The sequence below is a fragment of the Rhipicephalus microplus genome, chromosome 1 (genome assembly GCF_043290135.1).
Source record: "Rhipicephalus microplus isolate Deutch F79 chromosome 1, USDA_Rmic, whole genome shotgun sequence".
Lineage (NCBI taxonomy): Eukaryota > Metazoa > Arthropoda > Arachnida > Ixodida > Ixodidae > Rhipicephalus > Rhipicephalus microplus.
In genome coordinates this window covers 74,609,371-74,636,717 of record NC_134700.1, presented here as the reverse complement: position 1 = coordinate 74,636,717, position 27,347 = coordinate 74,609,371, and the positions used below count along the sequence as shown (strand labels likewise).

At 45.9% G+C, this 27,347-nt stretch overlaps 1 protein-coding gene across 1 annotated transcript in view; it reads left to right on the top strand.

Annotated features, from left to right (window-relative positions):
• The first annotated feature begins 4,730 nt into the window (after positions 1-4,730).
• LOC119178698 (protein phosphatase 1L) overlaps positions 4,731-27,347 on the top strand; it is a 40,563-nt gene continuing 17,946 nt past the window's right edge. Inside the window, exons 1-4 of the mRNA XM_037429928.2 lie at positions 4,731-5,229; positions 13,971-14,096; positions 16,982-17,183; positions 21,825-21,955. Of these exons, the coding sequence (XP_037285825.2) occupies positions 4,903-5,229; positions 13,971-14,096; positions 16,982-17,183; positions 21,825-21,955 (786 nt within the window). The 5' untranslated portion in view covers positions 4,731-4,902. The remainder of the gene's footprint in view (positions 5,230-13,970; positions 14,097-16,981; positions 17,184-21,824; positions 21,956-27,347) is intronic.

Genomic DNA, 27,347 nt, shown 5'->3' with positions numbered 1-27,347 from the left:
CAACGCCTGGACGCTCTTCATTTCATGCGCTTTCCACACGCCTCATGCGACGCTCGCTTTACCAGAGAGCATGAATTGCGGGCCCTTATCCGCACAATTGTCAGAGAAGAACTTCACGGCCTTATTCCAGGCAACCCAACCATTGCGTCTGTCCGCACACCTCCTCCCAACCTGCGTGAGATAATCAAGGATGAACTGGCATCAATGACAAGCGCTGCACATGCCCCGTCTCCTGTGCGCTTCCCAGTGTCTTCGTACGCAGAAGTTGCATCGCGGGCCCTTGCACCAGTTCCAACCGTGCCGTTCCAACCACATGGTCGGATGCGACCATGTGGCTGCGATGACAATGCAAGTGCCAAGGCCACGCCACTATTATACATGGCGTCCTTCGCGCCCCATCTGCTTTTACTGTGGCATAATTAAGGGGTCATATATCCCGTTTCTGCCGCCGCCGTCAGCAAAATGAACGACGTGGTTACCCAGCTTACGAGAGAGACTTTGCCCCGAGACCCAATGAATACGATCCCGCACTGTATCCATCCATCTCCCGTCGGTCGCCCTCCCCTCCACGCTCTCATGCTGGGCCTCATCCTTCTCGTTCATCTCACCGCCGTTCTCCGTCACCGTTTCGGTGTACGTCATCACCCCTGTGACCCGCGCCGATCTCTCTGGACTTGGAAAACTAGAAGGTGCAGTTTTTGGAGGGGAAACTGCTTGTTGTCGAAACGTTACTACTCCTCCATCTCGTCCAGCTAATTTACTGCCTGTTTGTGTGGAAGGTGTTTTTGTTGACGCCCTTATAGACACTGGAGTCGCAATTTCGGTAATTGATCGTGAATTGTGTTTTCGCCTGCGTAAAGTGCAAACTCCTTATGCCGGTCCCATGTTATGCGGCGCTAATGACAGTCCAATTTGCCCGACCGGGTTGTGCACTGCTCGTGTTATCATCGATGGAATCCGTCATCACATATAATTGCCTGTGCTGTCTTCGTGCGCTCATCAGATAATCTTAGGCTGGGACTTCTTGTCAGCGGTGCCTGCTGTAATTTCGTGTGGTCGGCCCCTCATTCGTATTACGGACACTGAGCTTTCTTCTGCTGCCGACCTTTCGTCGCCCAACCTTGTGACAGCTGCGGATTTCCTCCTGCCTCCCGGACAAGAACGTGTCCTTACGATCAAGTCACGAGACATTCTAGATGGTGACGCTGAGGCTGTTCCTTCGCAGCGCTGCATTTTTCGAGGGATCACCATCGCATTTTGTTTAGTGCGGTTCTCCCGTGGTTATGCAAGCATCACGGCCTGCAACACGACGCCAGAACCACTTCTTTTGCCAGAGGGGACCACTGTTGCCAGCATTACCAAAGAAGCACCGCTTTGTGTCGTCACTGGTTCATCTGCTTCGTCATTCTCAAAGTGTATGCCAGCGGAAGATGCATTTCCTGCTCTCAAGGCCACTTTGTGTGAACATCTCAACCCAACGCAAACTGATGCCTTGGTAGCGTTATTAATGAAGCACAAAACTTGCTTTGACGTTTGTTCCGAAGGTCTGGGTCAAACAACAGTGACCGCCCATCGTATTGACACCGACGGATCCCGTGTCATTTGCCGCCGCCCTTACCGTGTGTCGGCTTCTGAACGCAAGCTTATAGAAAAACAAGTCAACGACATGCTCGCGCGCAACGTCATCAGGCCTTCGACAAGCGCATGGTCTTCTCCTGCCGTACTAGTTGAAAGAAAGGATGGCTTGGTACGGTTTTGCATTTATTACAGATCACTCAATAAAATCACTCGTAAGGACGTCTACCCAATGCCTCGCATAGATGACGCTCTTGATACTTTACAAGGTGCCGAGTACTTTTCAAGTCTCGACTTGCGCTCCGGTTATTGGCAGATTCCAATGCACGAGTCTGATGAAGAGAAGACTGCGTTTGCTACGCCAGATGGGCTCTTTGAATTCAATGTGATGCCTTTCAGCCTGTGCAATGCCCCAGCCACATTTGAACGGATGATAGACACGGTACTGCGGAGATTAAAATGGAAGACTTGCCTTTGCTACCTGGACGACATCGTCATCTTTTCGTCCAGCTTCTCACAGCACCTGGAACGGCTAGACGAACGTCCTCACGTGTTTAGCTAAGGCCGGTCTCCAGCTCAACACTAAGACGTGTCAGCTTGCCAGTCACAGCATCAAAGTATTAGGTCACGTCGTCAGTAAACATGGCGTTGAGCCCGATCCCGACAAGGTTGTCGCGGTACTGCACTTTCCTACACCAACCACACAGAAAGACATTCGCAGCTTCCTTGGCTTGGCATCGTATTTCCGCCGCTTTGTACGTGATTTCGCCACTATTGCGCACCCTTTGTCTGGTCGGATGACTGCGAAGCCGCTTTTTACACCCTCAAGCGATGCCTCACATCATGGCCAGTGCTTCGACATTTCGACCATGAAGCACCTACTGTGCTACACACTGACACAAGTGGACTTGGCATCGGTGCTGTCCTTCTTCAGCGGAACCAAACTTCCGAAGAACAAGTCGTGGCCTACGCGAGCCGTACTCTGTCGACTGCTGAGCGAAACTACAGCATCACTGAGCAAGAATGTCTCGCCATCGTGTGGTCCGTACAAAAGTTTCGCCCTTATTTATACGGCCGGCATTTCACAATAGTGATTGACCATCATGCTCTGTGTTGGTTATCGTCTCTCAAAAATTTGTCGGGACGCCTTGGCCGTACTACGATTGCAAGAGTGTGACTACAGCGTCACATATAGGTCGGGTCGAGAGCACCAAGATGCCGACGCTTTGTCACGTTGGTGCTCTCGCAAAGCACCGAAGTGTCACCTTCCATCTGTTCGTCACCGCCCACCAAAGGGACCGAACAGACGGCTGCTGTTTCGAAAGAGTTAGTTGCCTCGGCGGACCTTCTTTCGTCCACAGATCTCGCCTCGCTCCAACATGCCGATACCTACTGCCGCACAGTCATTGATCAGCTCACTGGCTTATCGCGTGCTCCAAACAGCCGCCTAAGACGACAACTTGCCCGTTTCAAGCTTCAAGATGGAACATTATGTCGGCAAATTTACCATCCTCTCGGTAACCAATGGGTTCCCGTCATTCCTCGCTCACTTCGTCTAGAAGTTCTACAAGTGTTTCATGACGATGCGACAGCTCGCAACTTAGGGTTCCACAAGACCTACGACCGCCTCAAGACTCGCTGCTTTTGGCCTGGCCTCTCCACTTCTGTCGCCAAGTACGTCGCTTCCTGCACGTCATACGAGCACCGAAAACGTACCACGCCTCTTCTTGCGTCTCTTCCATTGCAACCACTGCCGTGCCCGTCCACTCCCTTTGAATTTGTGGGCATAGACTTATACGGACCCCTTCCGCTCACGCCAGCCAGTCACCGTTGGATTGTTACTGCCGTAGACCACCTTGCTCGCTACGCGGAGACGGCAGCTCTTTCATCTGGTGCTACCTCTGAAGTAGCCGATTTTTTCCTTCGCGCCATTATTTTACGACATGGCGCACCGCCTGTGCTCCTTAGTGACCGTGGCAAGACATTTCTTTCACATGTCCTTGCTGAAGTCTTACAGGCCTCTAACACCATCCACAAGACCACATCAGCGATTCACCCAGAAACTAATGGTCTGACTGAGCGTTTTCACCGAACTTTGTCCGACATGATCTCTATGTACGTGCAACCGGATCACAAAAACTGGGACACAATACTTCCTTTCATCACGTTCGCATATGATACTGCCATACAGCGTACGACGAATTTCAGCCCTTTTTTTCTCGTGTATGGCCGTGTACCGACTTTTGTTCTGGACACTACTTTTTTGTCCACATCTTCCAATCCATCTTCATCTCTCCCGGAAGAGTTCGCTGCTCGCGTCGCCCGCTGCCGTGAAATCGCCCGCGCCAACACTGCTACCATTCAGGACAAGAGAAAAATCGACATTGATGCGAAGCGTCGAGTTGTTGTGCTCTGCCCAGGCGACGAAGTCGTTTTGTGGACACCTGTTCGTGTACCTGGGCTCTGCGAAAAATTCCTTCACCGATATCTCGGTCCATACACCGTCCTGGAACGAACATCTGAAGTCAACTATCGCGTTGCTCCTGTCAACGCGGCTCCTGATCGTTGTCGCCGCCACACCGAGATCGCCCACGTCTCTAGACTGAAACGATATATCCGGCGTCCCAACCCTTTCTAACTTGCTGCCCTCTTTCACGAAGGGGGGAAATTAGTGTGAGCGCTGACTATGTACTTCATCTTCATCTGTATGACCAAACCATTGTAGTGATCATCTTCGTATGTCACGCGGGCTGGCCACAGAACACCTACCAGGACTGGCTCTCTGGCTCGTGCGTCTGGATTAAAAAGATAACTTGGTTACTGCCGTACCGGACGTGGTCTCATAATATTTTCAAAGCTGTCGAAAAGTTTATATGCGACTCGAATAGATTTGGTAGGTTTATCAATGGCTAAAGATTCTTTGTTCAGCCTTCCTAGTCAAAAGATCTTAAGTCTTTGGGAGATTACACAAAATAGTGCCACTTAAATTTACAATTATTCATAATTAACGTTACAATAAAAGATATCTTAAAATTATTTTAGCTTTTAATAAATATTCATTATAAATCCAGTATGTATGACAGTATGATTCGCCAGACTCTTGGCCGATCCCCCAGAGTGGATAGTGATCCAAGGACCATCATCATCATGTCCTTCCTCCGTGGGTTGATGTGAATTCTGGCCATTCATTTGTCTAGTGTGTCTGTATGCACGCGCAGATAGCTGCATCTAGCAGCAGCCGAGCAACCATCTCGAATCATCGGAAGGAGTTCCACTTTCATCTCGGTCCACGTCGTGGCACCTTCGCGCTGACAACAGCGAGTGGGGATGGACGACGAGCTGGAGGGCGAAGTGGTGCAGGAGATCTTCTGGGCTCATGTGAGCCTCGTGTCGCGAGCAGCGCGCACAGAGCTGCTGCCGATGGCGGACGCGGCCGCCTTCTACGTCCGCCTGTATGTCTTGAGGCCCGGAACTCTGGCCGTGTTCGTGGCCCTGTTGGCCGCCGTCCTCCTGTGCCAGTCGCCGGGCGACGCCTGGCTCCGGCTGCTCATGCGACGTCTCGAACTGCTGGGCCGGCCCGACGCCGTCAAGAAGCTGCTGATGCGCAGTCAGCCGGTCGGCTCGGCATCCGAGAGGCGCTCCTGGGAACTGCAGGTCAGTCTCGCACGCTAAACGCGGTGCACACTTAGTAAAGCTCGCTTGTCGGCCTCCTTCGGCATCTGCTCTGACCGCCACCCCCGGTTGTCATTCGTGGCAAGCGTTGCCCGGCGACTGTTGTACGCACCTTTGATCAGCTGTGACGAACGGCACGTAATCGGAGCTGCCTTCCTGTGTCAGCTCCTACACATAGAAAGATCCTGTATGACGCACATTGGTTTATTTTATATTGATAGGCCACGCATTCTTGATTCGCTCAATCGGGCACATAAGGTTGTCGGATGTCTTTACGGCCCATCAGTAATATGCCCGGGTGATCGATGGTAGGAACGGCGCAAACGTGAACCACGTGATTAATGGGAGACACATGCGACGACACGAGCGCTGAATAAAAACCGTTCATTTCCTGCGTTCGCCACATATATGCCTGAACCATGAGCGAGAAACGGGAAAGCAGAGGAGAGTAGGCGGTATTCATTGAGCATCTCGTCCTTGTGCTGATTGCGAGCGATCTAGAAGCGCAGGCTTGACAATGCCAGGGATGCCACAGTTTATGCGGCAAACGCAGGATATGTTCATCTAGTGATTGGGTAAATCGCGTTCGAAATCTTCTAACATTGTTAAACATTGTTAGTATTAAAAGACCTAATCTTTGTAATTTTCAAGGCAGCAAATGCAGTGTTTTTAATGTGACACCAGAAACACTTTAGAGATACACTAAGAAATGCCATACCAAGTAGACACCCTTTTGCAATACACGCTGAATTAAGGTAGTACTAAAAAAATAAATCACACGCAACAATAGACAAAGCAGCCATTTGCAAATAGCTCAGTAGCAGATATGCACATATTTTCTTGTGCAGCCTTAGCCATACAGGCAACCTTTCACATCGCTACCTAGACCATATACACGAACTAAAGGATTGTTTGTAGTTATTTTCTTGCTACGGGTATGCATGGGCGTAGAGTACGGTGTTGCTGGGGGATTCGGGCTGCCTCATCTGACATGGACCCGGGTCATTTTTTTTAGAACTTGCCTTAGGCCTCATTCCCCGCCAACAGAGAAGAAAGGGTGGTGGATAAGGAAGACAACTTGCTGGCAGTGGATGCTAAACTTACAACCTTTGCATTACTTGAGGCATAGAGGAGCTGGTATGCACACAAACACAGTAAAGAAAAAAAAAATATGGGAACATTAGTGAAGGCTGGCACGGTTGAGACAGGCAGGCACTTTTTAGGTACATGTGGGTGTAGACGGGAAGCAGCCGGTGCTGATGATCAGTTCTGTCGCACTGGTCTGTCCTGGAGAGGCATGTGTAGAAGCTCCATCCATAGGTCGGCAAAACTTGTGGAGCTCACTCAGTCTCACTCATGAAATATATTTACAGCTTCGGACTCACTCGGACTTTGATTCACGAAAATTTCCTCGAAGCTGGACTCACAGTCAAGAAAGTTTTCCTCAACCAGACTCGCTCAGACTCAAGCTAACCTATCAAAACATTACTCACAAGAACTCACTCTGACTCACCAATCGATCCGAGCCTGAGTGAATCCGAGTAAGTCGACTCATGAGTCGGTTAGCCTGGAATTAGATTCTTGGACAATGGTGTCAATGCTCTTTGCACCAGTGCCGCAAGTAATCGGTGTTCTTCTTAGCTCTGTTTGACACATCCGAAAGTGAGTTCTGAGTATTTTATTTATTTATTTATTTAAATTCCCTAAAGGCCTCGAGAGGCATTACATAGGGGGGGGATACTGTTAAAAACAAGGTATACATCAATTCATATAAAAGGAACGCACACAGCGATCAGACATAACTAGGTAAAAGGTACATTTTTACGACATGGATGTAACACATGGCTCATTTCACATCTCCAATACATTTCAATTCCAGAATCTGCATGGCACTAGTTCTTCATCGTTTCGCTGGTACACGAGATATAACAACAGGGTAAGATATAGTAGCAGTAGACATATTACACATCAAGAAATGTACGCAGCACTGATTGGAATGCAGACGGATCATTTATCATCGCAATCTCGCTGGGAAGCTCGTTCCACTCGGTTACAGATAACACAAAAGGGGAATTTTGGTACTTTTTGGTCCTTGCAAATATGGACACTTTACGAGCATGGTCAGTGCGATTGGACACATAATGGGCCGGAAAAATATGAGCGCATGAAAAAGGTGTAATACCATGATACAGAGAGTGAAAAAAGGTCAAGCGGAAGAATTTACGACGAGTGTTAAGTTCTGGAAGATTAAGAATCTGTTTTAATGCTGAGACACTTTGGTATGGCGAGTACGAGTGCAAAATGAAGCGGGCAGCCTTGTTTTGAATAGATTCAATACAGTCGGACAGTATAGCTGTGTGAGGGTTCCAAATAATTGAAGCATAATCGAGGGTTGCACGGATGAGGGAAGTGTAAGCGCGAAGTCTAGTTTCATGGTTTGCGAGATATAAACGCTTAAGAAAGCCAAGTTTTTTTAGTGCCTTGTTTGTTACGTGTTCAATATGCATGGCCCAGTTTAAATCAGGAGTAAATATCACGCCAAGATACTTGAAAGAAAAGGTTCGTTTAATATCCAAACTGCATAACATGTATCGATTTAATGGAGTATTTGGATTCGAAGAAAATGACATGACCTTTGTTTTATCTGTATTAATTTCCATTTTCCACGTGTGGCACCATTTAGCCAGGGTGTTTAGATCGCTTTGCAAGATAGCTACGTCATCAGTGCATGTGATCTGTCTATAAATTATACAGTCATCGGCAAACAGTCGAATTGTTGAAGTTATATTGTTCGCAATGTCATTAATATATATCAGGAATAATAAAGGCCCTAAAACTGATCCCTGAGGTACTCCTGACCCAACGACACAGGAACTGGAGAGATTATTATTTATATTTACTTTTTGAGAGCGACCAGATAGAAATTCCTGAATCCAGCGGGTAGTTTTTATGTCTAACTTTAGGCAGTTTATTTTTTGGATGAGCCGTATGTGGGGAACACGGTCGAAGGCTTTAGAAAAGTCGATAAATACAGCATCTGTGTAAACCGATTTGTGCAAAGAGTCATGTAAATCCGTAGATAATTCAAATAACTGTGTCTGGCAAGACCGCCTGTACCTGAACTCATGTTGATTTTCGAATAACACTTTATTAGTATTAAGATGTCTCATTATGTGGGAGTAAATTATATGTTCGAGGAGTTTACAACAAACTGATGTGAGTGAAATCGGGCGGTAGTTTTTTGGACTTGAGGGATCACCAGATTTATAAATGGGTATAACGTGACCAGATTTCCAATCGTCAGGGACGCACCCAGAATCAAGCGATTGCTGAAAAATTAAGGACAATAAAAACGATGATACGTGACTAGTTAATTTAAGAAGTTTTGAGCTGATGCCGTCAGGTCCAGGGCTGGACCGAAGCGGAAGTCTAGCAATTGCACGTGATACACCTACTTCCGTTACGATAATGGGCTCGCTTGGGCAAGTAATTGAAGTAGGAGTGACGGAACAGGACTCGTCAAGAGGTGGTTCGTCTGCAAAAACTTCGCTAAAGACATTGTTTAAAACCTCAGCACATTCAGAGGTGGGTACAATCGACCCATTTGCGTCTTTTAATGTTATTATAGTGTCCGTATCTTTAGGGTTAAGAACTCGCCAAAACTTTTTCGGATCAGAGTTTAACAGATTCGGCAGCGTATCATTAAAATAATAATCCTTAGCTTCTTTAATAGCTTTTTCTGACACCCGAGCTAGTTCTTTATACCTATTCCAAGTGCGGTGACTGTTAATTTGCGAAGCCTTTTTGTACACTCTTTTCTTTTTGTTTAGGCAACTTTTAACCTTCTTTGAAAACCAGGGAGCACTTGTATGTGATGTGAAGGAAACCACAGGAATGCACGTATTTTCAATTTTTTTAAGGAAGTCCCGATATATTATCCAGTTTTCATTTGTTGTACGATTGCTAAATTTGTTCAGAAAAGAATACAAAAACTCGGTTAACATGCAATTAATTTTTTCAATATCTGCTTTTTTGTAATTTAGTATGCGTTTAGGCTTTATTTTCTTGTTATGGAGAGGCAGAGGGTGGGAACAGTGTACTACTCTGTGGTCACTAATTTCATCAAGGACTTGGACTACAACGTTTGTCGGTTTGTTTGTAAAAATTAAGTCGAGGATGTGATGGCCGCGCGTCGGGGCAGTTACCATTTGAGTTAGGTGAAATAGTTTTAAGGTACGAAGGAAGCGAGGTATTTCAAGTCCGACAGATATTGATAGCGATGATGGTGTGACCCAGTTAATGGAGGGGTAATTGAAATCACCGCCAAGCAGCAAGACACACTGAGGAAATTTGTTAAAAATTAATTCTAGTACATGGGTTAGGCGATCAACAAAATCTGGTTTGCTGTCAGGCGGCCGATAGCAGACCCCGATAACACAAGTGCAGCCTTCAAATTGGGTTTTTACGCAGAGTAGCTCGAGAGTTGTATCAATAGTAACAAGGGAGGGTTGATAAGAGTTTCTTACAGCTATTAAGACGCCACTGCCCCGAGACAAAGTTCTATCTTTACGGAAGACCGTGAAATAATCTGGAAGTGATAGTTCACAATTGCGTATGTCTTCACGGAGCCATGTTTCAGTGCCTAGAATTATATCAGCGGAGCATGCGTGACCTACTGAAAGCAACAAGTCAACTTTAGATAGGTTTTGAACTTTAGTATTAGTTTTTGTTTTTGTTTTTCTAGGCTTGAATCGGACAGCTTGTCAATCCGTGATGGGAATTTTCGGAGGGTCTGCCTGAACTACTCTTGCGGAAACTGCGTCATAGTGGTATATGTGTCCTTTGAGCTTCAGTTTGTTATACCGTATGCTGTAGCGTTCATCCTTCCCTTTATTCTGTTTAGCGAAATCGCGGAGCATTTTCCTTGCGAACTGTATTTTAGGGGAGAAATCTTCCTCGAGCCAGACTTTAGGTTCAGTGTTTTTGAGTTTATGCGCATTTCGAAGAAGGGAATCCTTCGTCTTGAAATTCAAGAACTTTATTATCAGTGGGCGCGTAAAATCAGGACGAGGCTGCCCAATTCGATGCGCCCGTTCAATGTCACCGGGTTGCAAGTTTATTTTTAGTTTCGTGGAACAGAAATCCCTGACTAATTTTTTGCTAGCCTCATAGTCCTCTTTCTCCTCTTCCACTAAACCTTTAATTAGCAAGTTATTTCTTCGTGAACGATTATTTAAGTCATCGACAACACCTTCAAGGTCACCATTAGTCCGCGACAAAGTCATTTTAAATTCCTCAAGTGTGTCATTCACTGCTTTGACGCCCGTGCCTATTTCAGGTACTATAGGTAAATTTTGTTCAACTGCGCAAACTCGGGACCTGATGTCAGCAACATCCCGTTGAATTTCGTTTAAGGTTGCTGTAATGGCGTCAAAGTTCTTTTTGTTAGTTTCAATGCATTCTTTCAGTAGAGCATACACATCATCTACTCTGGGGCCTGGATTGGCTTCAATATCCCCAGCACAGAGCAAAAGCAACGTTAGGCAGATTAAAAGTGCTAGAGAGGGTTTGGGGCACAAGACACACAGAAGGCGGGACTCTGCATAAGGGCGTTCAGCATCCGCTATCTTTTTTCTGCAGCAGTTTCTAAAGCTTCCGATACGAACCCTGTAGGTTGCAATGTCAACCCCCATGACACAAGAGACCAGGAGTGTAAGGCAAAGTACAACAGTGGGGAATCAGCAGCCACAGAAAAGGGTAAAAAAATAATAAAACAAAAACAACTAGGGTTCTAGTGTGTACCTATAACAAAGCAAAGTACTTGCAAAAAACCAGTAAAGTTATTTTTCTTGGAAAAGATGACAGCATAAGATATATTTATCAATAACTTCTCTGGAAGAGTTGGTGAGAAGGGGTCAAGACAATACCCTATGTAATTCATGTTTCTGATCAATAAATATTGAAACAGTGTATGAACGACCCCGTTTTGGAGCGCCTGTGAGTAAACGTCAGTATAAACGTGGATCCAGGTAAGGCTGATAGTAATGCTGAGGATGACTGGATAGGACCTTAGGTTGGCAAAAGAACATATAACACACTCAAGAAATACATGTTGCACTTTGGACTCACTCAGACTCAAAATTTTCCTTAGCCAAAATCACTCATACTCTCGAAAGATTCCTTCAACCAGACTCACTCAGACTCGGGAAAGTATTACTCAGCTGGACTCACTAAGACTCGTGGCTCGATCCGAGTTTGAGAGAGTCGACACATGATTGAGTTCACCGGCCTATGGCTTTACCTACCCCTAAACCTACTACGGCACGCTAGCTGTAACAGGAGTCTATTATGTCGGGTTTTTATGGCGTAGAAGCGATGCAGTGCCAGCACCGAAACAAAGGATCCACTGATGAAACAATTGCTTTTGTAGAAGGCGCTCAGCTTCAGGCACATGTGCGAGCATCGTAAGAGTCTCGAGCGCTCACTAACAACTAAATGATGCGAAATTTGGGCTACTTTGAGATGCATTCGCAGCTGTACTGGTGGCCAAGGTGCAGGGAGCGAAAAGAAAAGGTAGGAAGCAGCAGGGCCTAAACCACTTGAAAACCCAAGGATCTACAAATGTTTTTACGACAGTTATCAACCAGTAAGAAAACACTTAAATTTTTTTTGTTTCCTATTTATTCAGTTAGCATGCATTTCTGTAGTGTTCTTGCTTCTTTTGGCAGTGTTTCCAAGCTGTAATCATGTGTAGTCAATGAGTTTCTCATTCTTCAAAAGTATAATGCGGGAATTCGTGTGTTTCTTAAAAAATTTTTCTGCACATTAAGTGTGTTTACTTTTATCAGAAAAAATGCAAAGTATACTGCCTTGGGGCACTTATTGCCACAAATCTACATATTCGGTGTTTTTCTGCTTTGCACGGCATCACCTGTCAGGCTGTATGCCTTGGAAAGGTGGGCCCGAATTCCTGTCAAGCAAACAGTCTCGCTCTTTGTTCAAGCCTCCTCCATGTTTTTTGTGTATGTCAATAAAAATGGCACATAATTGAACTTCTAAATGCAGCGTATACATAAATGCTTTAGTTATGGTTCCTTGCTTGTATTTATACATATTTAGAAACTTGTAGGTGTGCCATAATGTGGTGGGGGTCGGCACTACCCCTACAGCAATGCTTGTGCTACCAGGAAATTCTGGCAAAGTAAGGCAGCAGTGAAGATAAAACTATCGACGAGCCTGCATGGCACTATGGCCTTGCATGGTGTCTGTAAAAATCTGCATTGACAGAGAAAAAATGCATGGTAGGCGTTCCTGTTTCAACAAATATCCCATTTTTTTTGTTTCTACGCTATCGCAACTCCTTCTGTGCGCACATACTTTTTCTTCTCAAGCGTCCTTACAGACTGGTCAGCATAGGTCAGAAAAACTGGTGGAGCTCGACTCTCTTGGACTTGCACTCACGATAATTATTTTCAACCGGACTCACTCGGACTCATACTCGCCAAAACATTACTCACCCGGACTCACTCAGACTCATGGCCTGATCTGAGTCTGAGTGAGTCTGTTGGCCTAGAATCGGCTTTTTCAACCATAGTGTCTGTGCTCCTTAACACCAACATCTCATGTAATCGGTGCTTTTCTTGGCGCCTTCTGTCATTGTATTTTTGAAAACGAGTTTTGGGTACTTGCAAATCAGTGAGGCCATTTCTCTTGGAATAGATGACAGAATAAAAAATATTTATCCAGAACATCCCTTGAAAAGCTGGTGGGCAAGAGGTCAAGGCTCCCCCCTACGTATTTTGCACCTGTCATCAAAACATATTGAAATGGTGTATGCATGACATTGCTTTGGAATACTTGTGAGTAGATGCGAATATGAACAGGAATCCAAGTAAGGCTGATAGTAATGCTAATGATGACTAGATAGTACCTTAGGTCGGGAAAATAGCCCCGCCGCGGTGGTCTAGTGGCTAAGGCACTCGGCTGCTGACCCGCATGGCGCGGGTTCGAATCCCGGCTGCGGCGGCTGCATTTCCGATGGAGGCGGAAATGTTGTAGGCCCGTGTGCTCAGATTTGGGTGCACGTTAAAGAACCCCGGGTGGTCGAAATTTCCGGAGCCCTCCACTACGGCGTCTCTCATAATCATGAAGTGGTTTTGGGACGTTAAACCCCACATATCAATCAATCAATCAGGTCGGGAAAATAAAGTGGAACTCGCTCAAGAAATATATATGGCAGTTTGAACTCACTCAGACTCGCCAAACTTTTTCCGAGGGGAACTCACTCGAACTCACACACATAAAAATTTTCTTCAAGCGAACTCACTTGGACTCAGATTCATGAAAATTTTGTTCACCCGGACTCGCTCAAACTCGGACTCGTGGCTTGATCTGAGTCTGAGTAAGTCCGAGTGAGTCAACTCATGAGCGAGTTTGCCGACCTATGCTGGTCAGTATTTTTCGGAATATTTACAGCTACGACCACATCTAATGTAGAGCACTGCTCACATTCTTACCAAGTTCTTGTCTTTTAGTTGCCTACTCTTACGTGTTCGTTACAAAAAGCATGGGTGGAACATTGGGCCCAATTGCCTGTAAGTTGACAGAAAAGTCCTTCTTTGCAGTGCTAAACTTTTCAGTCCCAACGTGGGAGCCCTGAACGCATTCACGCAAGCCTTTCAGGACATTATTCAATAAAGTTATTCCACTTCATTGCAATGCAGGCCAAGCACGCAGGCGTGTTTGCACTGCAGGGGCGCAGGCCCCGCATGGAGGACCGCTTCTGCATTCTGAGTGATGAGCGGCATGATCTTCATCTTTATGGAGTATTCGATGGCCATGGCGGAGAGGTGAGTTTTGTACTCTGGTAGTCCCACTCAAAATTTGATAGACTGTAAATGAATGCGCATATCAAGCTTCTTAATGCTTTGAGTAATAGTCCTGATAATAACATAATGAATGCTGCAGAGTAATTTGGCAAGGAGACATTATGCAACCATCAGCACTCATTCAGCCACATCACTGCAGTAGTATTGAGTGACCTAGGAAAGATGGTGTGGCTGTCCTGCTGTGAATCTCAGTTGCAAGGAGCAACAAAAGAGGCTGCATTATAATTAACCTATGTTCTCCTAATGATTGTTGCACTGTTTGAGCAACTTGTGTGAAGTCTTCTGTTAATCCTGTAGCGAGTTCACCTGGTCACCTTAGAGTTCTGTAGTGCGTTCTAGTGGAGCTTTTGATTGGTTTATATTGTAGGCTTAGAACATAGAGTGAAACCTTGCTAATTCAAACTTAGTTCATTCAAACTTGCGCTTTATTCGAATTGATGCCCTGGTCTCTATAGACCTGTGTATTTCTATGGGGAAGAACACCCGTTAATCTGAACTCGTCAGTATCCACAACGGCCAATTCAAACAGGGAGCCTCTGGTTTGCATCGCTCTTTACGGAAGTCAGGCCAGAGGGATCACGACGTGTTGTGAAACCACATCAAACCAGATTTACTACACATGCAAAGCAACGTAACAGTAGGATCTCTCGTATGAGATGAGGATTTAGACGCGCTGGACCTCTTGGGCAAGCTGCACACAGGGCTCATAGATCTGCGACTGAAAAAATGCATGTAAATGCAAATTCCTGATCACCTTTAATTTTCATTGTTAACTCTCCCGTGCAAATCAATGTGTTTTGGAACATAAATAGTGTCTTGTATTTAAACTTGAAGGAGCCCTGCAACACTTTTTGAGCGTGGTCAGAAAACAGTGCCGATCAGTAGTAGAGGCTCCCGACAACACTAAATGCAGATATTATAGTGCAGCACGCAACCTGGAATTTACAATAAATTGTCAGAGTCAGCTAAAAATTGCTTTCTCTTCTCTCGACAAATGACGGAAGACGCTCGAAAATCACTCGTAGGAAGCCATCTATCAGCCATTGACTGATTTGAACATGGCCCGCTCGGTCGTTACAATGGTCACTGCGGGAGACCACGACTTGTCCCCGTGTGCGCACGCGATCACACTGAAAAGGTTGTGAATTTGAAGAAAATAAAATAAAGAATCTCAAGGTCACGAGCCGCACGTGACGTATTTTCTTTGCCCCTGCCATCCCTCCCTGCTTAACTTCCAGTGCTTTCGTTGGACGAGAGAAGAGAGAATGCAATTGCAGCATGCGACAAATCTCCACTCGCACTGGAAAGATTCTTAATATTTCTGCGCCGTTGAATTCGTGAGGCAATAAGCTCTTCCAGTGAATTCATACCACGATTACTTTAAATAGTGTTTTAGGGCCCCTTTATGGCTCGCTGCTCATATGAATTTATGTAGATGCTTGTTTCAGCTTGTTTCAGGTGTGTTACTCAGTGATGAACTCTGTTTCCTGCTAGAGCCCCATGAACTTACACCTGCCACAAGCATGTAGTAGCACATAACGCATGATAACAAGTTTGGAGGCGGCTCCTTTGGGTTCTACCTGTGCAGTGTAGTATAATGTTTGTCATCCTAGCACCTGCCTCCTAAAATAAAAAAGTTGATGGTGTCTTGGGATTCAAATTAACAAGTTTCTACTGGGCCATTCTCTCATTTTTAGTGTTTAACTAAACAGTTACTTGGTTTAACTTTTTTCATTGCTGCCGTGAATCATGTCTTCAACCATCTGAAGATGTCTACCGCTACCAAAAAAGCCATCTGAAGGCATCCAGCAAATATGGTGTTTTAAGGCACTGGGGTAATCAATAAGAGGGCATGACTGAAATTTACAACATAATCATCGTCATAGGGCTTGTTCAATTGTTTGGGAGAAACGAAGACAATTAAAAACAGCACACTGATCATGATTAAAAGCAAATAAAAGCACAAAATTTCGGCTTTCGTACGGGAGCCTTGCTCACATGTGAAAAATGATTAGATGAGCTGAATAACAGAAAGAGAAAAGAACTGGTTATCTCTGCTTCATGTCGATCTATCAGGGCTCGGACAATGGTGCACACACTCAATTTAAATGACGGAAACTTTCCATATGTCTATACACGTTGCCTATGTCACATTTTATAAAATGCATAACCAGACCGCTTATCCAGTCATTTTTCACTTGTGAACAAGGCTCCCGTATGGGGGCCAAAATATGCTTTTATCTGCTTTCAATGATGGTCAGTGTGTATGTTTTTAACTGTCTTTGTGTCTGTTCCTGACCAGACTGATTTCCATACAGCTATCGGTACAGCCAATGCCTCCTTGACTAGAAGCCCGCCGGGTCGCTCACTTTCCCCTTGTGGCGGCGACGGCTCGATTCAGTTTTCTACAAATTTGTGAGGTGGCATTCATTGCCTTACCGACTTCCGGTGGAAGCGGAAATACGGAGCATCTGCCAGCGTGGTGCTGCTAGCACCTTCGAGGCGGTAACAAATGTGATGGCACTCTTGGAAGCAGCATCACATGATCATTGTTGCAGGCGTTCACATCTACGCAGCGCTCATTGCCTCTTGCGGAAAAAAAAAAGAGCGAGAGGGTGCGCAACCTGGTTAACGGAGCACGTGACAGGCATTTAGTAATGGAGGAGGCATTGGTTCAGCATGAACACAGCTTTGCCGGATTCACTCTTTCAGTTCGCATCGCCAGTGAGTCTTAGTGTGGTAGGAAGCAGTCAAATGCACCGTTAGTGTGAGACTGTGGCCCAAGGTCTATGTGGTGACGTACCGACCCGACGAGTGGAGCAGTGACGCTGGTAGTCATGCTGCAGGTGGCATCAGAGTTCGCTGAGCAGCACCTGTTCTCATCGCTCATGCCCAAATTGGCGGGGGCCGTGCAGCGACAATGGCACTCAGCTGGTGCTGAGGCAGTGCCACAGCTACTGTTGGAATTCTCACAGCTACTCACCGACGAGATTCTGCAGCTGGACACAAATCTCCTGTCCATTCTGAAGAGTCGAAACGATCTATCGGGTGTGTATATCTTTTATCACCCGTTGGCATTCATCATCGCATGCGTATGCCCTGGAATCAAGGTTTCTTTCCCGAAAAAGAGGATCAGTTTGGCTGTGTTTATCAATCAGTTTAAGTAGATACTAAAGAGAAAAACTATTCTTTTAATGCATTGCTGGGCCACCCTTCGAAAATGCCAGGATTACTGCTGTTGCCTCAAGCCTTAGCAAGTGAGGAAACGTTGCAGAAATGAAAGTGCTGGTAGCAGTGCATCTTCAAATTCCAGCACCAATCATCCTGATATACATGTTTAGTAGGGCCTGCTTAGGTGCTGAGTTGGTAAAAAAAGTCCACTGTCATCTGAGTCAGCCAAGTTTCAGTGAATTTATTGAGCACGTTTGGCCAAAATGCGTCATAAGAACAAACAGACATCAAATTTACGACATCAGACTGATATTTATGTGCGACAATTTCATCACAGAGTTTAAAAATAAGAATCCTTGACTTAGATTTTTACTTGTGGTAGTGTAATTAAGGACATTTTAAATGTTTAAACAATAATTTGTAATTGTAAGCTGATTAATTGTTTCACAGTAGTGTACCTCTAAAATGACTTCGAGGACAAAGTTTGAAAAAATTAAATTCTGACGCATTTTGCAATGCTGCCGACCAAATAAAAATATGACTTGCACATCTTTCTGTAGCATTCTTCGCTGGTAATATATGCAGAAAGTTTGAAAAGAGTAATTTCTGTTCTAAGCGAAAGAAAAGTTTGAGAGCGGGACTACCTCAAGGCTGTGTGAAGTTTTCCTTTGCTTCGCCTTCACTACCTAGCATGTCGATGCATGATTCCAGCAAGCACCTTTGCACAGAGGGTAATGTAAGGGATAAATGGCTTGTTACTTATGCTAATAATATCACTATGCTGTGAGTTAAATGGAAATAATAGCTTCATACAAAGCCACTACCAAGAGATGTGATGTAGGTACTAGGCTTGTGTAAATAGTGAAATTTAGGCTCGAAGCGAGTAGTGTTTTTCGAAGAACGATTTCGAAGCGAATTCGAATATTATAAATTGCTTATTATAAAGAAAAAAGGGCATATTTGTAATGAATAAACTAACTTGAACGATATTTGTAAAATGTTAAACAAGGCTTGTGCAAATGACACTCTTTTTGATGCAAAGGAAGTGGAAACTGCGTTTAATAGTAGCAAGATTTGCCTCTTGGTAGAATGCAGGGGATAACCTGTAAAATATGCTAGGTTTTAAAATTTACTAAGAGCACATAAGCTGGTATAACAAGCTTGTAAACTTAAAAAAAAAAAAATTATTAATCCGTGTGAGGATAATATGTTCATTTAACCTTAAAGGGCCACTCACCAGGTTTGACGATTTTGAGCTGAGAAGCGCAATGCGTAGATGATGCGTTCATGATCACGTTTGCCAAAATTCGCAACGCTACGCACCGTGAAAATAGGTCAAGTTTCAAGATGAACGCTGCTGAATGAGGGCATGACGTGCGCGTATTAATGGTCCTACGTACACGGCAGTGCAGTGACATTGTTCCTCTACGTAATGACTCTGTTCTGATGTTGCGAACAGTAGCATGTGATGTGGCGAAAATTATTTAACACGACATACGTAGTTTCTGTATTTGTTGTTTGAAAAGACTAATAAATCTCTAGATAAATCATGAGACGCAATAAGGGAATGTGAGCGTTACTTCTCTAAAAAAATTTTTTCCCCCTGAGTTGCAACGAAATGGAGGGCTAATGTGCCGGCATTGTGCATGCGTTTGTGTGTCCCCGCGGTTACAGTGTACTAGATTGCGATCAGCGCATCAAGCAGACAACAGCCATGGAACGCTCCTAAGCGTTCAGGCACTCATTGTGCTCATCTATTCTACTGCGCATATAGTGACAGTTCACTATAACCACGTCTAAGCCAGCGTTTCCAAACAATCCCGCAGAAACAGGCAGTACACCTCTAAAGAACGCTGGTCAACAAAAAAAAAAAAATGGTTCGTGTGCGCGGTGGTTAGGCTTTTTCAGGCATGTCATGCACACGTGACCTCTTGGTCGGTCTGGAGAGGGTAGGGAAGAGATTTGGCTTGGGAAGGCTACGCGTAAGAGAGGCAAGGGTTTTGAGCTTGCCTCCTCTCATGCTCGTTTTGCGCCACTTCAAAAAGGAAGTTTTCTCGACTCGTAATGAACCGATTCAAAACATTTTTGTGGCAAAATGTTCCTCATCGCATACCCAACAACTTCCATGATCTAACTAAAATTTGGTATGAGGCCTAGTGAGTAGCCCTTTAAAGTGATGCTTCATTGCATTGTGGATTTCTCCTGGTGAGGTGTTTTCATGGCGTAGTATTTCTTTACTGCAGTCAAACCATTTTACAGGAGGTTACATGCAAACTAATATACATTTAAATAGGTGTTTTCATTGCTTAGCACTCCTGCACTGAAGTGAAACCATCTTTACCGGGGGTAACACACTAATGAATATACATCTATTTGTACATTTTGAATACTCCCAAATTTTCAACAAATTCAAATTGAAGTGAATTTTAATATAGTAATATTCATTAGAACATTTCAATATTCAAAGCAGCTTAGTTGTAGGGCATTACAGCGACAAATTTATAGCCTACAACAGGCTGTGCCAACTGCTCAACTCATTGTGTATAGCCAACAAGCTTGAGTTAGAGTCTATAGTTCTCAAAATTTACAGATGCGACCCTCTTTAATACAATGGACTTGAAAACTGACGAGAGCATGTTCCACCTTCTTTTGTGTCTTTTAAACCACAGCTTCACCTTCCTTCATCATTCCTCCTGTCTTGTGCCCTTGTGCGAAAGCACGGCAGCAAAAGTGGTAGGCGTGGCAGTAGATACCTACTACATGAAGCTAAACTCTTGAAAACAGTGTCGTCATCCCCCCCCCCCCCCCCCGTTTTTTTGCATAAAGCAGTGGCATGGGTCTACATGCAGTGAAAGGATACAACCTTGGGTGACCTTTTTTTGCACCTTGAAAATACACGCATTATACTTGGCGACAGCTTTTCTTGACAGCACTGTGGAAGCTATAGAGCCGAACTGCCTGCATGCGCGCGCGCCAGGAAATAGTACCTATTTTATTTTCTGATTCTAATAGCTACTTGGCCCGAATAAATAAAACTTTCTTCATTATAAGGATAGAACAAGTATGGGACGCTGTTCATGGAAAAGAAGTTATCGTGCGCCCTAGTTTTTTTCTTTTTTATTTCTTGGACGGCACCACGTTTTCCGCACGCCGGCTGCGTCTGCTGCTTGCTCTTGCAGCGGCGAGCACAGCATCGGCCGTGGAAAAGCTGCTCATCGTTGGGACGCGCCGTCTTTTATACATCACGCATCGAACTTTTCAGCCTTATCACTGGTGGCCGCGCAATCTCTGAAATAAGCTTCACTGTTCGCGTCTTGCGCGCAATCTTAACAACGATCTACAACAATTGTGAGGCTTCTCGAACACTGAGGCGCAGTCTGCGCCGATCATTGCTGACAGCCTTTGAGGGCGTAAACCAAATACAGCAAAACTGAAACAAGACAGACCCGTGGCCGGATCGTGCCGCAACCGGCCTTCCATTTCGCCTGTACCAGGGCTCAATACCGTAAACGTTAACCTTCGATCACGTGTGGCGCGTACCCGTATATACTGGGCTGAACACGGAACCTTAAACTTCACTGTTATAAAGGCTGAATAATGCTGGGAAAACGTTCTGAACAACGGAAAATTTTATATGTACCAGTATATAAACAGCGCAGTAACTAGCTGCATGTATGCACTCTCATCAAAGTTTAACTCTGACGTTCCCATTTTGCATGCATACATTTTGCTATAATAAACACACTAGCGCAGCGAGCAAGTGAAAACTGAAACTGGAACCGAAATCGGCTGCCAGCTGCCGGACTACTTGCGTAGTAACACAAATGTGCGCAGGCCCCGGCTCCGTAGCCTTCGCTCCAATGTCAAGAAAAGCTGTCGCCGAGTATAGGAACATTTGTCCTCCCAAGAGCTTCTTGTCCTGTGTTCTGTTGAAGCACAACAGTTTTGACCGGGCCATAAGGACAGTGCCACATGGCTCGGTGCGCTTGAGCCATGAGATGATCAGAACACTATGGTGCTTTACCGTGCTGAGCACCAAAGCCACCACTCTCACTTTTTTTTTTTCCTGGCTGTGCCTCAACCATAAATAAGACTTTCTCTAGAGTGGTTGGTTTAGCTTACCTTTGGTCTTTTAGGATCTACCATGACTCCAACAACCAATGTTTTCGTTAGTTGGCGTTCATTGTCAGAATTTCAGCATCTAGGGAAATCATTTTTTGGTTCGTACCATCCAAATTCTTGGCAAGTACGGTCTTTTTTTTTTTTTTTCAATTTGATTTAGCTGTTTTGGCTACATTGCTGTGTTGGTGTAACTTGCATATTAATGTGTGTATACATATTTTTTGTTTGTTCTCAATTTTTATTTTGTCTGTATGATTTCTCCACTGATAGAAAATTTGGCGGCTCGTGAGTGTAGAAGTCTTTGTATTTGCACACTGTATGTTCTGCCAAGTCGGCAACTAAACATGTGTTGTACTTTATTTTGATCCTATACATGTTCCCCCCTCCCTCTTCCAGGCTCCACACTGCTGGTGGCACTGGTGCATGTCCACCACTTGCTGGTGGCCAACGTGGGCGACTCTCGAGGGGTGCTGGCCGATCGACGGGGGCAGGCGCTGCCTCTTTCTTTTGACCATAAGCCACAACAGGTGAGCTGGCCCAACATCCATTCGTGATTGTCCTCACAAAGAGTGGTCACAGTTGTCCGCTTGCAAGAGGGAAAATTGATTGAAGGCCTCTGTACTTACCGTATTTACTCGATTCTACCGCGCCCTCGATTGTAACGCGCACCCGGTTTCCACGATGAAAAAAAAAAAAAAAAAAGTAAGACATCGATTGCTACGCTCACCCATTTTTCTCGTTGGCCCGCACGAGCACACCACTCGAATAAACGACTCCTTTCGGGAGCGTCTTCCATTTAAATATGAGGTACGGAGAAAGCTTGTGCCTATCTGATGTGTAACAGAGCATTGCCGTCACTAGTTTTATCGTGGACCGATGTCAGCACGCGAACTTGCTTCGCCCCCTTCTTCTCGTTGGTTGTGGTGCCAGGCATGTCGAAGTAAAGAGGCGTCTGATTGACATTCCCGATTTGCCCAAGCAGGTAGCTGCTGTTGTGCCGCAAGTTTAGGAGGAACCTCTGACAACTGTGAGGCTTTTCATCGTTCGCCTTCGGAGGGAAAAGACTTTAATCTTCATAAAGCGCTTTTAACTGGCTCCGCATTAGCCCTTTTTCTAAGGCTAACTGTATAGCCCGCACTTGGAGCAGTTCTGTCGTCACAGGCCGCTGTGCCGCTCGCTGCTCAAGCACATACTCCACGAGCAGCTCTTCAATTTGCGGAAACCGACCCTGCTGTGGTCCACTGAAGCCTTTGCATGAAGCTTTGCTGTCGACAATCTTCTGCTTTTGTTTCCGCCAGTCCTGCACGCACGTTTCGGGAACTCCGAACGACCGCGATGCGGCCCGATTCCCGTCAGTTTCTGCACACGCGAGGACTTTTCTTTTAAAAGCGGCATCATGGTGCACTCGAGTTTTTGGAGTCGGCCCTTCCATGCCGTCGACGCTAATGCACTACAAGATGACGAATTCCTCAGCACACGTACGAAGTGCCGCACATGGAAAACACATAGGCAGAAATGGCCTACGCACGTAGGGGGTGGCCATTTTGGAAATGCCGATGGCAATAGAATGACCGTATTCATTTTTTTTTTTCGTACTCGATTCTAATGTGCATGCGATTTATGAACTCGCTTAACCAGAACAAAGGTGCGCGTTAGATTCGAGTAATTACGGTAGTTGGCTATAATCTAAACGAAACCAACAGAGACAGTAAAGCCTAGGAAATTATAGGGGACACTGCAGCAGACTCTCATTAAACAGAACCTTAAAGGAACTGGAAAATATGTTCCATTTAAGGGGAGAATCACTTTTTCTTACTCGTGCATCGCAAGATAAAAAAAAAGTGAGGGAAGCAGAGCGCAACACCTCAATGCTACAATCCACCTAGCTGTGCCACATGCGACAGGCGGCTGCGCAGAGCCTTAGGTCTATTGAAAGTAGCTAACGTGGTTGCTTGGGCGAGTTGGTACGACATGATTCACATAAAAAACAGCGCCAATAACGAGAGACTAGAAAAAGAAGGAGACAGACAGCGGCACTGAACTTACAACAAGATTTATTTGCCAGAACCGCACAATATATACTTGGTCAGTATCTAACAAAAAAAAAAATACAAAACAAACAAAACAGAATCCACCTAACAACCACATAGTCATCTTCACAACGCACCATGAGCAGCACGTGTGCTAACGTGCCGAAGGAAATCTATTTCTTTTAATGATAGCGCAATCGAACCAAGCGAATGACCAAGTATATATTGTGCGGTTCTGGCAAATAAATCTTGTTGTAAGTTCAGTGCCGCTGTCTGTCTCCTTCTTTTTCTAGTCTCTCGTTATTGGCGCTGTTTTTTATGTGAATCAGGTCTATTGAGTCGCTCGGCAACCACCGGCATCCACCCAGCACCCAGCCTAGGGGCAGAAGAGGCAGCCACGAGGAGACGTCCACTCTGTGAGGTGGCCCTATCGCTCGCCGTACACAGCAGCTTACCGAGCAATCGGCGTCCACCGCCCCGGGCGGTGTCACGACGCCCCTGCGTCGAGCCGCAATACAAGTCAGCAACGACACCCGGCTCCCTGAGCCCAAAGAGATAGGAGAGGCTATTTACGAAAAACTGGACCACCCACGAGGCTTCCATACTCGCTCGCTTCGGGCCTGGCCTACAAACCACGTGCTCTAGGCCTTGCTCACCCCAGTATGCAGACCGCATGGCTCTCATCCCAATTCAACGTTTTTGAAAACAAACTAACAACAACAAAAAGAGCAACACTTGCGAGCAAAAAATAAAATAAAAATTCAACCTGCTGACAAATTCACACGTCACAAACACCGATCTCTTCGCTCTCAACAAAGAACACCGCCGACGCTAGCAATGGGAACTCCCCCCTAGACCTACTCTGCTACGACTCTAACAAAAGCTTGTACCGAACTTCAAGAACTGTCGTCCGATACTCTAAGAGCTCCACGTTGGGCAGCCAGTGTGGGGTCTCGGCAAAACGAGCTCCTCGCCATGCTCTTGGAGTGAACGGACACAGCAGACACGGTCGTTACAAACCTAACAAACACACACATTTATTTAACTAATTTACAACAACGATATCGTCCGCCGAATGATACATAACTCGTTATGTAATACGCTAGGACATCAGTACACAATAACACGACAAACACGCTAATACACCCAAGGCGGCGTCGCCAACGCTTGACTTACCACGAGGGCCCCCGACGCGCAGGCCCACGGTGCCCCGCGCCGAGGACCCATGCTAGAGACAACCGTTCGCAGCAGCTGCCACGCACAGAAGAGGCTCGCTCAACTCTCGCCAGCCACCAAGGCCTGCCTTCCGCCAGGGGTCCCCGCCGGCGCTACCACTCTACCAACAGTGGTACTCAACGCGAACACAACGGCATCTATCGCTCGGCGGTCGTCACCCGAAATGCGGCCTTGGAGCGAGACACGTGCTCCACACGGCGCAAAACAACTTTACAGGGGGTGTCAGCACCCCCACAACCCTCGCAAGCTAGCGAGAAATTGGAGCAAGTGTTTCTCAAGTCTGCACATTCAGGCACGCCGTCGAACCAGCACGGCGAAGCGTGCCGCAGCCACCGTGCCAGTGCGTTAGGCCTACGCTGTCAGCCGTGTATTCTCAAGCTGTTTACTGCGTGCGGCAGTAGAGCGCGCGTGAGCTAGCGAGAAATTGGAGCAAGTGTTTCTCAAGTCTGCACATTCAGGCACGCCTTCGAACCAGCACAACGAAGCGCGCCGCAGCCACCGGGCCAGTGCGTTAAGCCTACGCTCTCGGCCATGTTTTGAACCTGGCTAGAACCTTTCATCATGCCGAAGTTGTATCGCAAGTTCCGCACCGCTCACAAGTTTGAAAAAAAGCGCAAGAAATTTACGGCAAAAAGAGATAATGGCGGGGGTATATCCGGCGCGCACCTAGTACAGGACCGCGCGGCGATGGAACACGATCTGTCGGATGAAACGCTGACATCTCCGCCTGTTTCCCCGGCCACCTCGGACGACGTCCGCGATAGGCAGCGCGTAAGGAACGACACAACCTTTTTGACGAGCGCCGATCGTGCGCAGCAGGAGGAAGTGAGTGCTGATAAGATCAGCAGCTTATCGGCAACTTCAGCGAGCGAGTGCAAGCTGCGAACACTCGCAACAGCGCGCTAGTACTCGGACCTGTTGGCGGCTACCTACGGGATCGTCGACTTATCTGCGATAAACAAGCTTCTTGAAAGAACGGCTAAATGCCGGACATGCAGCGGGACCATTTCTGCTGCAAAAGGTGAGCGTGAATATGGACTTGCGATGAAGCTGATTTCAGAGTGCCGCAGCTGTGGACTTGTTGACAGTGAGTGGAGCTCTGGGAGGGTACCCAGTCAGGCTAAATGCACTGCATTTGAAATCAATGTCCGCGCATTCTATGCCGTGCAAAGCACAGGGAATGGCCAGGCAGCCCTAAAAGACATCTTCTCTGTAATGGGAATTTCTCACAGGGGACTTCACCACAAAAGCTATCAGAGCCATTTGAAAAATAAAAAATCCTGCAGCAACAAGAGCTGCAGACAAGGTCCTCTCTAATTGTGTTATGTCAGTGAAAACATTATACCAAGATCTGTGCTTTGACAACCTAGGTAATGTGGCCATCTGTTATGATGGCACATGGATGACCAGAGGCCACCTGTCACACATTGGTGTGAGTGTTGTTATAGAGCTGTTTTCTGGCTATGTTTCAGATTATGTTGTCCTGTCAAATTTTTGTGCCGGCTGCAAGCGCTCACCTCCAAAGGAGCACCCAAATTACTTGGTTTCGGAGTCATCGCACATCTGCCGTAAAAATACACAGTGCAAATCAGTGCACATGAAAGTGGAGGCAGCTGTCACTCTCTTTAAGCGCTCAATTTCCCGTCGCGGCTTGCGGTAGACAGTGATGCTGTGTGATGGGGACAGTAGATCATTTCGTGCTGTTAAAAACTCGACGGTTTATGGTTTTATACAGGTTCAAAAAGAGGACTGTATAAACCATTTCAAAAAAAAAAAAAAAAGAGTACCGCACTACGCAATCTTGTTCAAAAGCTTAAAGGTTCTGGCGAAACACTAAGTAGAAAGGCCGCTTGACAGGTGATGTCATAGAGCAATTGTCGAGATACTATGGCTGGGCTCTGAAGTCTAATGTTGTTGACGTAGATGCAATGCACTGGGCAGCCATGGCCACATATTATCATGTGACATCGACTGATGAAAGGTCCGACCAAACGTTGTGCCCAAGTGGCAGTGACTCATGGTGCAAGCAGAATGCTGCTGCTGCAATGGAAGAACCGCTGACAAGACACACCTACAACTTCCCACAAAATGTCCGTGATGCACTACTTCCAGTCTACGAGCGACTTTGTGACAAGGAGCAGCTAAAACTCTGCCAGAGAGGCAAGACACAAAATGCTAATTAGGCACTCCATTCTGTCATATGGTCTCTAATGCCTAAAGAGAAGCATGCTTCACTCATAGCTGTTGAGACTGTAGTTGCTGAGGCCGTGATGCGCTTCAATTCAGGAATCAAAAAAGCCTCCACACGTACCCTCAAAGAACTTCAGCTAGAGCAAAACTCCATGAGCGAGCGACGGGCAGAAGAGAAGGATTCTCGTCGGATCATGAGTGCCGAGCGAAAGCGTTCAGCATGTTCCAGGTTCCTGCAACATGCAAAGGGGCAGCAATGACAAGAGTGTGACAAAGACTACTGCCCTAATGCTTTCTGAGACATTTATATGCAAAGAGAGGCATTTTTGTTTGTGTAGAATTCCTTGAATATACAGAGCTTTGTTTTTTGCCATTTTCTCAGTTTCAGTTTTTGGCCTCCTTTCATTCTTCTGACAAGCGCTTCTCAGCTTTGGTACACTGGAATTTGATAATGTTTGTCTTC